The sequence below is a fragment of the Leopardus geoffroyi genome, chromosome B1, assembly GCF_018350155.1.
Source record: "Leopardus geoffroyi isolate Oge1 chromosome B1, O.geoffroyi_Oge1_pat1.0, whole genome shotgun sequence".
Lineage (NCBI taxonomy): Eukaryota > Metazoa > Chordata > Mammalia > Carnivora > Felidae > Leopardus > Leopardus geoffroyi.
Genome location: NC_059327.1, coordinates 100,920,071 through 100,931,766, shown reverse-complemented (window position 1 = coordinate 100,931,766; position 11,696 = coordinate 100,920,071). Strand labels below are relative to the sequence as shown.

General features: G+C 41.3%; 2 protein-coding genes across 3 annotated transcripts; one reads left to right on the top strand and one right to left on the bottom strand.

Annotated features, from left to right (window-relative positions):
* Positions 1-235: 235 nt before the first annotated feature.
* Positions 236-9,012, bottom strand: LOC123596410 (sterile alpha motif domain-containing protein 1-like). Its single transcript, XM_045474932.1, has 3 exons — positions 8,879-9,012; positions 5,932-6,748; positions 236-5,388 (listed from the first exon to the last, which is right to left on the bottom strand). The coding sequence occupies exons 1-3, from the start codon at positions 9,010-9,012 to the stop codon at positions 5,221-5,223; spliced, it is 1,119 nt and encodes a 372-aa protein (XP_045330888.1). The 3' UTR covers positions 236-5,220.
* On the top strand, positions 6,258-11,406 carry SPRY1 (sprouty RTK signaling antagonist 1). 2 transcript variants are annotated; one of them, XM_045468161.1, is made up of 2 exons: positions 6,258-6,369; positions 9,181-11,406. In XM_045468161.1, exon 2 carries the CDS (start codon positions 9,236-9,238, stop codon positions 10,193-10,195), a length of 960 nt encoding a protein of 319 aa, XP_045324117.1. In that variant the 5' UTR covers positions 6,258-6,369; positions 9,181-9,235; the 3' UTR covers positions 10,196-11,406. The 2 variants fall into 2 exon arrangements, with proteins under 2 accessions (XP_045324117.1, XP_045324124.1); XM_045468168.1 differs by lacking the exon at positions 6,258-6,369 and adding an exon at positions 6,567-7,390.
* Positions 11,407-11,696: the final 290 nt, after the last annotated feature.

Genomic DNA, 11,696 nt, shown 5'->3' with positions numbered 1-11,696 from the left:
TTCATATAGTACTTTGGTAATTGGCAGAAACTATCTGCTACCATATCTGGCATACATATTATCAAATTAAACATTCTAAGAGATTATCAGAAAGAAGCAAGAGTATGAAAGTATGTAGAAGGTTATCTGCTTTCTACTTTTCTATTTATTTTCAATTTTTAAAATGCTATCCAATTACTTTTTTAAAACATATATTTGTTTTGTTAGATCCAAATGATCACAAAGAGCTTACAAATTTCATAGAAGATATTTTTATTATTTGCAATGAACTTTATCTTAACTGAAAGTAAAATGTAAATGATTAAACATTCCAGATAAATGTTAAAGTTATCAGAGCCATAAAGTTTCTTAATCTGAAATTATTAGCAGATAGCTGTTCCAAAATCTCAGTTAAAACACACACACAAACTCACACACATACACACATACACATGCACACACGCAGATATACAATTACTTAAAACTGAGTTCAGCCTTAGAAAAACAAAAGCAAACTGAATTGAAACAATTATAAGATAAATAAATTCATTATTTAGGGATGAAGCACCTAGAAAGAGGAAACCTGAAACATTTCTTCATCATACAGTGTGTCTGAGACTGCTAACTTATAGCTAACTTACAGAATTTATACCGAGCTATAAATTTTACAAAGTACTCCATATACATACATTAAGCCTACAGTAGTGCTACAATTTGGGAAGGTGAAGGATTGTTATTAACTTCAGATTACTGATGAGAAAGCAGGCTAAGAGAAATTAAGTGAAGGTCACCAAGCTAGAAAGTGGCAAAGCCGAGACCTGAACTTCGTATCATCTGATGCTACATCAGTTATTCTTTTCTCAATATCATGCCATTTTCACACTTGGAGTACTGGACATAGGGACATTATGGGCAAATACGGCACATTAGCTAAAGTTATAGATCATGATATAGAAGAATGATATAGCCAAAACTCAGATTTTCAACACATGTAGCCTATCAATTATTGTTACCACGTGAAATGTATTTGTACATGGAATTTTTTAAATGCTCCAAGAGAATTGCAATTTAAAGAAAACCAAAGTGTTCAAAAAATTTTTCTTGTAAGTTTTTTTGCATTTTCTTTTTTCAGTATAGGAAATAAGGATTAAAGTAGGCAAGCCCCAGGAGATGTTTTAAGTCGTTTTTATTTTAATGAAAACATGATTTTGTTGTTTTGCTGTTTCATCTCTGGGGACAGTTATAGGTTTTAAATTAACCTATGTTCTTATGCATTTGTCTCTGAAGATGAAGACAGCAGTAAATAGTTATGGAAATGAAAGATTAATAGCTTTTGCTGACCAGAATCAAAGATGATACCAGATGATCACTATAGGAGGCATTCAGAAGTCAAATCAGGAGAAGAGGAGGATTTTCTTTTCTTGTGAGAAAGAACAAGGGAAGGTTCAGAAGTGAACATTTAATATTATGGAGGAGGAAAGAAGAGAGGATTTATTCTTCAATTGACTAGATAAGAAATGAAGACTGTTTTGTACTGGGGCAAAGATGTTTCCTTATACAACCTTACCATGTGGATTTAGTTACTAAAATCTTTAATATATAGTAGTGATGCCGTTCGTCTGAACTCTTGTCACTTTGATTCTCTGTAAAGGAATATGACACTTAAGGAGTAGAGGGCAATTCAGAGCCCTTCCATGTGCATTTCTTTTTCCTTCTTACAACTTGTGAAAAATAGAATCACTTGTGACAAAGTATACAAATGATTAGTTGTAGAATTATAGAGTGGACAGAAACTTTACAAATCATTCAGTATAATTTACTCAATGTATTGTTTGATTTGCCCACTTCCAGAATTTGAAGCCAATACAGAACATTTGTGTTTCAAATAGGGCAGAAGGATGAGAATTGAGCTTATGAAAATAAAGAGAATGTTTATGGAAAATTTACAGAATAGGTTGGTCTATTTCTGTCAACTACAAAGACTGTTTACAAAAGGAAACTGAAAATAAAATGGCTATCCTTGCCAGTTTTTCTTGGGAAGTATAGTAATACAGTGACTATTGCCCTAAAAGGAAAGTAGAGACTTAGTTTCCATTCCTGGTTCTTCATTAATTTATTAGATACTTATAGGCTAACTTACCAATTTATGGGGTTATTTTGTTTCTCAACAAGATAAAACATTATATTTATTAATATGATTAATTCTTGGAAGAATTAATAAGGTATTATTTTTCAAAAGCTTGGAACACGTTATGATTCTGCTACTTTGGCAAATAAAGTAGATAAATGAGTAAGTTAAGCTTCTCAGTACTACACCGTTGTTTTTTTAATTACTAGCGGTTGTGAGGAGTTATCAGATTGTTTTTTCATTTTATTTTACTCTTTCTTTCAAAAATCATATCAGCAGAAGAGATGGCTTCTCTTGTTTCCACACGAAAGTGAACAAGACATCCGGGCTCACTCTCCATTCCACTTTATTCTTTTACACATATCTTAATAGTGAACTGAACATTATCGTTAAGACTTTCCCATGGATATTTACATTGTTTTTCCTTTCCAGGAAAATTTCATACTTCAGCTATCCATTCCTAGGTATGGTAAACAGAAATTAAACTTACTAAATAAAGAGCAATGTCTATTTTAAACTAAAAGTTTAGGATGTTTACAAATTCTTATGAGTTGTAGGTAATCAAAAAGAGAGGCAGGTTTTATTAAATGTCTTCTAGATCAGGTGGCAAGACTACACCTATATTTATTTGTAATGTAATAGAGAAAAACATACTGATGGATTTTATTGCTAAATGATGTAAAGGGTCATTGGTCAACCTGTGCAGCCTAATACTTGATTTCTAAATAGAACATGACCCATAATGATGCTGTTACAGTTAAAATTTCATGGATTTAACTTATTATTGTAATTCAAAAATACTTAAATCTCATGCAAATTATAATTTTATACATCTGTGGTTGAGTTTGAAGCTTATTTGTAACAGAAATCTTTCAAATATATTTTTATAGGATTTATGGAAGTAGAATGTTCAGTGCTCCCTCTCCTGGTTTTATCATATTGGTGAACTGACCGCTCATCTTAAAATTGTGGTAATAGCTGAGAAGACAATTTTGAAGATCCAAACAGGATACTCTGATATGATATTCTATTTCTGATTTGACTATTCCAAGTCCATTCATAATGGTCAAGAAACCTATCCATCATTGGTTAAAGTTCATTACATCCCAAAGTATGAAATCTAAGAAAAAAAAAAATAGAAAGTATGTACAATGTTGATTTTATCTTTTTTAAAAGCCCATTTTAATACCGTTTATATTGAGTGAATATGTAGCTTTTTGGCTTCATTCTTGTTCTATATTATTTTCTAGTGATGCTTCCTTCCTTCTTGTTGATGGTCTTAGCAATGCCCTAGGTTCCAAAGAGGTTAATTCCAAATACAACTTCTAATTTTTTTAAGTGCTCAAACATTTGAAAGTCTAGAAAAAAACAGCTTCAACAGAATCACTTGTTATTGTAAAGGAGCTTAAGAACTGAAAATTTCCATATCCAAATTTATACATGTTCTAGATTTTGAGGTTTGTTTTGTTTGCTGTATTTTGTCAAAGACTTTAAGCTACTTCTGATATCTAGTACCTGGAAAAATTACTTCCTCTCCACTTACTATATGTTTTTGGTTTTTAGGTATCTTTTAAGAGTCTCTGTGGAATTTTAAATTTCACATATAGTTATCCTCGCTGAAGCATAAAGTACACAATTTTGATAATAAAGGTCTAAAATCCCATAGGTTGTAAGAAACAAAGCGAGTTTCCTACTGATTAAAATATCTTTTTTTTCCCAGTAACAAAACATGTATCATTAAGAATTATAAAACTTCCTGGTAATCTATTTTAATTGATTTCCAATTAACTGATTTTTAAAAATAAATTAGTTGGTTGTGGATGGGTTTTTTTTGCAAAATGATACAAATTAATTACAAAATTGAAGAAAGTTGGGGTTTTTGAGTTTTAGGAAATCATATCCCAAACCAAGACAGAGCACTTGTTATAAAATCTACAGCAGGAAATTTCACCTTTATGAGGTAATGTTATATACGTTTGCAGTAAGGAGTGCTACCTTCTGAACCTTCAGATTGCACATATTGTGAATTTTGCTTCAAATACGAACTGTAATGTTATATTATCATCTTTTACATATCAATATACGTTTTCTCTCTAGCTGATCAGAAGTGATGGTTTGGCATACAACTTTTTAATCTTCTTTTATTCAAAAGTATTTTTTAACTCAACCTTAAAAGTTGTGTTCACCAATACTTTCACAGAGATTGATAACTCAACTTAAAGGATTCTTCTGTGACAAACTGCATCTGTAGGAATTTTAGAGGTAATCTCAAAGTTTCAGAGGATGTTTATCACAGAGAGTACAAGGCAACATTTCCAAGTTGGTACACATAAACGAAAGAGAAAACGACTGTTGGGAGAAATCCTGTTCCAGGTTTTCAGGCAGCCCGCGTGATTGACACATGATATCACTGGAGGCGTGTCCTGGAGTGGAGGTGGAGGTGGAGGCGAGCTGCTGAAATTCTGCGGAGCCGGAGTGGGATTGCTCTGTAAGGCACGCAGTGGTTTGCAGAGTGATAGCAGCAGACCGAGCTCCTTACCCTGGATAAGGAACTGCTACAGTCGCTGTAAATGTGCCTGAAAAGCAATTTCCAATCTTTGCGTTAGGTAAGAACTGTTTCCTTCCTTTCATTCCGTAGATATTTTAGGAAAGATTAGGTGAGAAATGTTGGCTTTTACAAGGACTTGAACATTTCTTTGAACTCGCTTTGGATGTAAGATTACTGGTTGCATTTCAAATTACCAGTAGTATTCCCACTGCTAAAACTAATGCTCTTAAATGCTACTGTTAAGAGAAAAAACAGGGTCCCTTTCATTTTTTTTTTTTTTTTTCCTTATCCGAAGGGTAACAAGTTTAAAGTCTGAAACGGTCGGTTGTGTGAAAAACAGAGTGGTTAATGCCGAAGAGGGTCTGGCACTCGGTGTGTGGACCAAATACATGTTTGTTTAGGCATTGTTGGCGACCGAACCCCGAGCGAAGCAATTGTTTAAAACCTGAATTTCCCGTCTCTGTGTATTGATTTCCAATGCGCAGAGGCGTTGCTTGAACGTTGTTTGAACTCCTAGGCATTCCAAGGGGCAAAAGCACTTCGGCAAAACGTGCAAGACTGCATGTTACTTTGGTTCGCTGCTGACACGCCGACTGTGCGCCGGCCTGTCAATCACTGGAAGCAGCAACAGCCAGCACATGGCAGCGGGCTGCGGGCGGCGGGCGAGCTGGCGAGCGGCCCACCCCGCTCTACTCTCCGCCTGGGCGGCTGAGCGCGCTACGCGTCCAAGTGCCTAGAAAGAAAAGGAAATTAATGTTTTGTTTTGTTTTATTTTCCCATCGATAATCCTCTGTAGCAGGCATTTCGGCCGTGGAACAGGAGGGTCAGAGGACTGGGAGCGAGCGCTGCCCCGGAGAGGCTGACCTGCCAGGACCGGAGTTCCGGGGGACGCTGTGCCCCCCACTTGCCCAGCGTGCAGGATCGGTTAAGTGCCTCGACCTGCGCGGGGGCCAAGAGACGACGCCCCGCCTCTTCCCTTGAGAAGAACTCCCCCCCAGCCTCAGTCCTTCCACCGCTACCCCTAAAAAAGCGGGTAAAAAAAAAAAAAATCCCACCCACCCCCGCCCGGGGAAGCGGCAGCCTCCGCCTCGCAGGCGTGCGCTCCCGGGCTCCGCCGGGGCCTGCGCGGTTCCGTGACCCGCCCGCAGACGCAGGTTCGAGCCCCGTCCGGGGCGCCGCAAAGTCTCGAACGTCCGTGACGTGGATTTTCAGTCGTCAGGGGGCCGCCACTCCTTCCTTTCGCGCGAGGAGCGTTCGGAACCGGAGAAGAACTCACGCGGAGCACGGCGTGCCAGCCTGTGGGCCCGTCACGAACTCTTCTCACTACCGCTCCCCAGCTCGCTTTTCTGGGAGACTCGAGGGCCCCCCCCCCGAAGGGATTTTTTTTTTTTTCTGGTTCGTGGAAGGGGGCTGCAAGAGAAAAGCCCCAGAGGTGGATGTTACTGAGCTGCGCGGCGAACGCGAGCTGTGAGAGGTCTGCTGCGCCGGGCCGCGCGCGGAGACTCCGGAGAATTGTCCTCCGCAGCCGGAAGGGGGCCGCGGGGAGCGCTCCTGCCCGGTGGGGGCGGGGGAGGCCGCGGGCGGACTCGCCGCAGCAGGGGTAATGCCTCCTCGTCCTCCCCGCCGCGGTTGATGCGGCGTGAGCACGCTGCCGCCCGCACCGGGACCTGGGCCGGGTCGCACGGCTTGGTCCCCAGCTACCGCTTCGACCTAGGTGAGTGTCCGGCGGCCGCTCCTGGCCGGCGGGGGCGGGGGGGCGCGCGCACCCGGCTGGCTCTGCGCGGCAGGTGCGGACTCCGGGGCTCGGAGAGGGGGAGGGGAAGTGGAGGGGCGACCCCAGCGCGCGGCGCCGCCCCTCCGGCCGCCTCTCTCCCGGGGCGCTCGGGGCTGGGGAATCTGGTGGGCGACCTTCGGCCGCGGCCAAGGACGGTGAGGCAGGGTCTCCCATCCCCAGTTTCCTGCAGTGCTGGCGCGGTGGCCGGGGTTGTCCTCTTGAAGGAGCCCTCCACGCGAAAGATGGATTCTGGGAGGCTTTTGGGGTGTTCCCCGGAGGACTCTGAGGAACTTCGTGACTTGTGCCAACGGCGGGCTTTCTGTGAAGGAGTTTCCTCAGACCGGGGGCCGGGAAAGGGCGTGTGTGCGCGCGCGCGCGGGCGCGCGTTTAGGGAGGCAAACCTCGGAATTCGCGGGTAACCCCCTGGACGGAATTAGTCTGCGCCAAAGCGAGCTTCGACTTTATTCTTGTTTTGAGAGCGGTGGAACGGCGAGGGGAGGGGAGAGGGCGCTGCCACTTTAAAAATGGGAAGTCCGCCCTCCTGAGGTAATGGTAACCTCAGCCTCCTCCCCCTCCTCCTGCCCAAAGAGAGGGAGAGAGAGAAAACTTGTTTTCATTCATAACTTTTTCCTTTTCCTTCCTCTCCGTCAACTATTTATTCACCGCTTCTCCCAGCTCGGATTGCAGAGGGCGCAGCTCCACCGTCGTAACTTGCAGTGTGGCGACGCTTCTCTGCTGCCCCTGCCCCCGGCTCATTTCTTCCCGGCTCTTTAGGAATCCGGCTTTTCCTTTAAAGTGTAGACAGATCTTTATTTCTGACTCTCCATGCCTTGGGCTTGCTTTTGGCGCCTGCATTAGCTCTCAAGGCTCTCCGCGACCTGTAAGAAATCTTGGCGAGATACGCAAAAATGGGTCGGAAATCCACGGTGATCCTTAGGATGTGATGGGACTGTACGAAAAGGTATTGGACTTGGAGTCCTGTTTCGGTGGGGAAGACAGGTTGCCGAGAGCGTGCGAGCGTGTTTGGGGCTGGATCCGAGAACTGTCAGTGCTTGAAAAGGGGCTTTGCTTCAGATCAGAGGTGGCTAATTTTCTTTTTATCTGCTAATCTGATTTACCAGGCAGCCTGAACTTCGTTACGACCATCATTTAAAACGCAGATGAAACATGTGCCTGGTGTTTTTACTACACTCTTCAAATCCTCCACGCCTTTTTCTTAACTGTGGGATCTGATTTAGGACTTGGAGATACTCTGCTTTTAAAGCACTGGGTTAAGAGTTCTTTGCAAGGAGGAATGATCTTGTGTGTGCAGAGTATCGAAGGGATATTTGAACAGTCCTTAAGGATTCCAGGACTAAACCAGGCAGATCATGAATGTGTTTCTTCTGTTGTACAGAGAAAGGCAGAGTTAAGGAGCAACTTGGGAGATCTTCGTTGGGAGAATGAGGGAGGGCAACTCCAAGAAGTTAACATAGAAGACAGTCTATAGACAATCAGTTTAGTTAACAGAATGAAATGGACTTCTGTCTGCCTTATTCCTTCAGTTGGTGTTTTGGCTCAAGGTGGCAGTTGAGAATGGGCATTTTTTTCTTTTCATTCTTGACTCCGAAGGGATCTGTAGACTTTAGAAGGAATTTGTGTGATTGCATTGATTGAAATTGGAAATGTTCTTACGTTTGGTGGTTTTTTGGTGTGTGTGAAGAATGCATTATAAATTAGAAATAACTTACTATTAGTGTGGAAATACAAATGCTTACTTTTATCAGGATATCACTGTATTTATCTTATTTCAAGAAGCACATTGATTCAGAGTTGGCAGTGCTCTTGAGAATCAAGATCTGTCATGTAAATACAGATTTTTAAATTAGAGGAAATGTGGTAATTAAAATGGCCCAGATTTCTCCATACTGCCTTACAGGCCTAATACTTATTTGTACATGAAAGTTATCTTGTTATGTGAGTGACCCCTTAATTTAAACTTTAAAAAAATCCTTTCATGATTTCAGATGAGAATGCTTTTTAACATCACAGCATTGAGTTTTGTGTGTGTGTTGTAGTGGCTGTAAAATACCAAGAGCTGTTGTATTCCTCTATACTCATCTTTACATCTTGTAGATAAATAATGGGTTACCTTTATAATCTTGGTTTCTATGTAAAATGCCCTCTTACTTTGAGATTTCATTTTAGTTTGATGTCTCTTGGATTTTTTGTAATGCATGAAGTATACCTTGACTAATTTCTCATTGTTAATCTAGTGCTTATAACAGTACACAACAGAAAGGCCATTCGTAATTTTTAGAAAGTGGATGTTTTCCTGTAAGGAAAACACTGATGAACTGATACAAGCTTTCTTTAGATGAGAGCTGTTCCAGGGCTTATCCTCAATATTCCCTATAAAGGCATACTCCATTTTAATTATTTGTTAGATTGACAAACAGGAAGGCATTACTTCTTGATTCTGCTTTTTAGAAGTTGAAAACAACTTTTCACTTTTATGGCATGGGGTCTCTTGCCTGCATTCTTCATCTGTGATGTGGTCCTCAGCCTCTTAGAATTGGACTCTGGCCAGGACCCCAGCATCATTGTAATCCGCTGATGAAGGAGATCATTACCAGGTGGTTTAGGCAATTTGTGACTTGACAGGATTTCCCCCCCCCCCCCCTCAAAATGCTTCCTGTCATTTATTTTCTCTCTCTTTCTCTGTTTTTTTTTTTTTTATTTTTTATTTTTTCATCTTTGATTTCCTTTTAGGATTTCAGATGCATGCCAGGTTTCCACTGATTGCCAGAATTCGAGATCACTACACATGGATCCCCAAAATCAGCATGGCAGTGGCAGTTCATTAGTTGTGATCCAGCAGCCTACATTGGATAGCCGTCAGAGGTTAGACTATGAGAGAGAAATTCAGCCTGCTGCTATTTTGTCTTTAGACCAGATCAAGGCCATCAGAGGCAGCAATGAATACACAGAAGGGCCATCAGTGGTGAAAAGACCTGCTCCTCGAACAGCACCAAGACAAGAAAAGCATGAAAGGACTCACGAAATCATACCAATTAATGTGAATAACAACTATGAACACAGACCTACAAGCCACCTGGGACATGCAGGACTCTTAAATAATGCCCGAGGCCCCATTTTGAGCAGATCGACCAGCACTGGAAGTGCAGCCAGTTCTGGGAGCAACAGCAGTGCCTCTTCAGAGCAGGGACTGTTAGGAAGGTCACCACCAACCAGACCAGTGCCTGGCCATAGGTCTGAAAGGGCAATCCGGACCCAGCCTAAGCAGCTGATTGTTGATGACTTGAAGGGTTCCTTGAAAGAGGACCTGACACAGCACAAGTTTATTTGTGAACAGTGTGGGAAGTGCAAGTGTGGAGAATGCACAGCTCCCAGGACCCTGCCATCCTGTTTGGCCTGCAATCGTCAGTGCCTTTGCTCTGCCGAGAGTATGGTGGAATATGGAACCTGCATGTGCTTAGTCAAGGGCATCTTCTACCACTGCTCCAATGACGATGAAGGGGATTCTTATTCGGATAACCCTTGCTCCTGTTCACAGTCACACTGCTGCTCTAGGTACCTGTGTATGGGAGCCATGTCTCTATTTTTACCTTGCTTACTCTGTTATCCTCCTGCTAAGGGATGCCTGAAGCTTTGCAGGGGGTGTTATGACTGGATCCATCGCCCAGGATGCAGATGTAAGAACTCCAACACTGTCTATTGTAAGCTGGAGAGCTGCCCCTCCAGGGGTCAGGGTAAACCATCATGATTTCTGGAAGTGCGTTGGACCTCCTGAACTTCTGGCTTTCAAGCTGTGGCTGTTAAAAAGATTCTATGACATACTGGTTTTATTTTCTCTACAGTTTTCCTACCTTTCTTCCCCTGTTCCTAAGGTTTGACTCATGGATCTTACTCTTCTCTAATGGATGATCTTCAGTAAGAGTGGACTGTGAAACTGCACCTGGCTCCCACTTACGACAAGAGCCTCTGCCGTCCACGCAGGAGGGTATTGAGAGCCAGTGGGCTTTTGTGTAGCCGTTTTGTTCTGCAAGCAACTTTTCAAAAAGTTGTTGTACAAATGAACATACCCACACACATACCCAGTCAATCTGCAGTGATTTAGAGCTGTTTTTGATTGGGTACTCTGGGAGCAGGGAAACTGGTTTTTAAAGAAACAACATTTTTATTGCTTAATTAAGCTATGTGTTAAGTTTGTCTCCAGTAGGGCTGTCTTCATAGCATTGGCCCCTTAAGAAGCACGGGGGGATATATTTTTGTTATAACATAAAAATTTTCGTTTAACCACTGCCCTCTCCTTGCCCCTCAAAGTTCTTTCCCCTCAGTTTTTTTTTTTTTTTTTTTTCTGGAGATGCCAGGTATTTTTCTTTTCCTATGTAATTTTAGATTTGCTTTACAGTATAAATCTTCACATTGGAGATAAATTGGTTGTTTCTTGCTCCTCTTTATTCTAGCTTTCATGTTTGTGAAGGACTCAACTACCTTCCTGCCACACCCCACACTTTTTACCAAATTTCTCGTCATTGAGGGCACTTGGATAACTGAAGTTGATATTTACAGCTGATCAATCTATAGGTGTCACAGAACTATGCTGCCTAAAGTGATCTTGGCCCTTTAATGGTCCTTTTGGCCCTTTGGTTAGCTAACAGCTGGGTAATTCTAATTTTTTCTGTGTTTTCATTGCCTTAACCACAAATTGTGGTGCTTTTTTGTATATTTTATGTATAAATCACAAAGTTGAATTCTGACTATTTTTAAGACAAAAGTCTGTTAAACTTTTTTATTGTAAAGAATATTTATTATGCGAATCTATTATTTTATGATATTTATTGCAAAAGACTGTTGAAATGTACTCATGTCTGAATATAACAAAATATCAATACGTAACGGAAAGTAAGGTGACACGAAGAAAGTACCTATGTTAACTATAATGCAGAAAATATATTAATTAATGAAACCGTCTCTTGATTTCTTCATTTATTAGCCTGTACTATTATGGTGATTTTTGTCATTTGCTTTGACTCTTTCTTCATGCACACCCGTTTTATCTCTTAGGTGAGCTCAGATTTAGATGTTTCCTGGGAAATGCATTAATCAAAATTTTGTGATCCAAATTATCTTTCAAAGGATGCCCTAATGAATCACTTTATAAAGTGAACTTTTTTTTGCAGTTAATATTAACAATCACTCTCTACTTTGGCTATTTTGTAAGCAAGAGGTTTTGTGTATATCATAATTTCTTGGAAAATGGA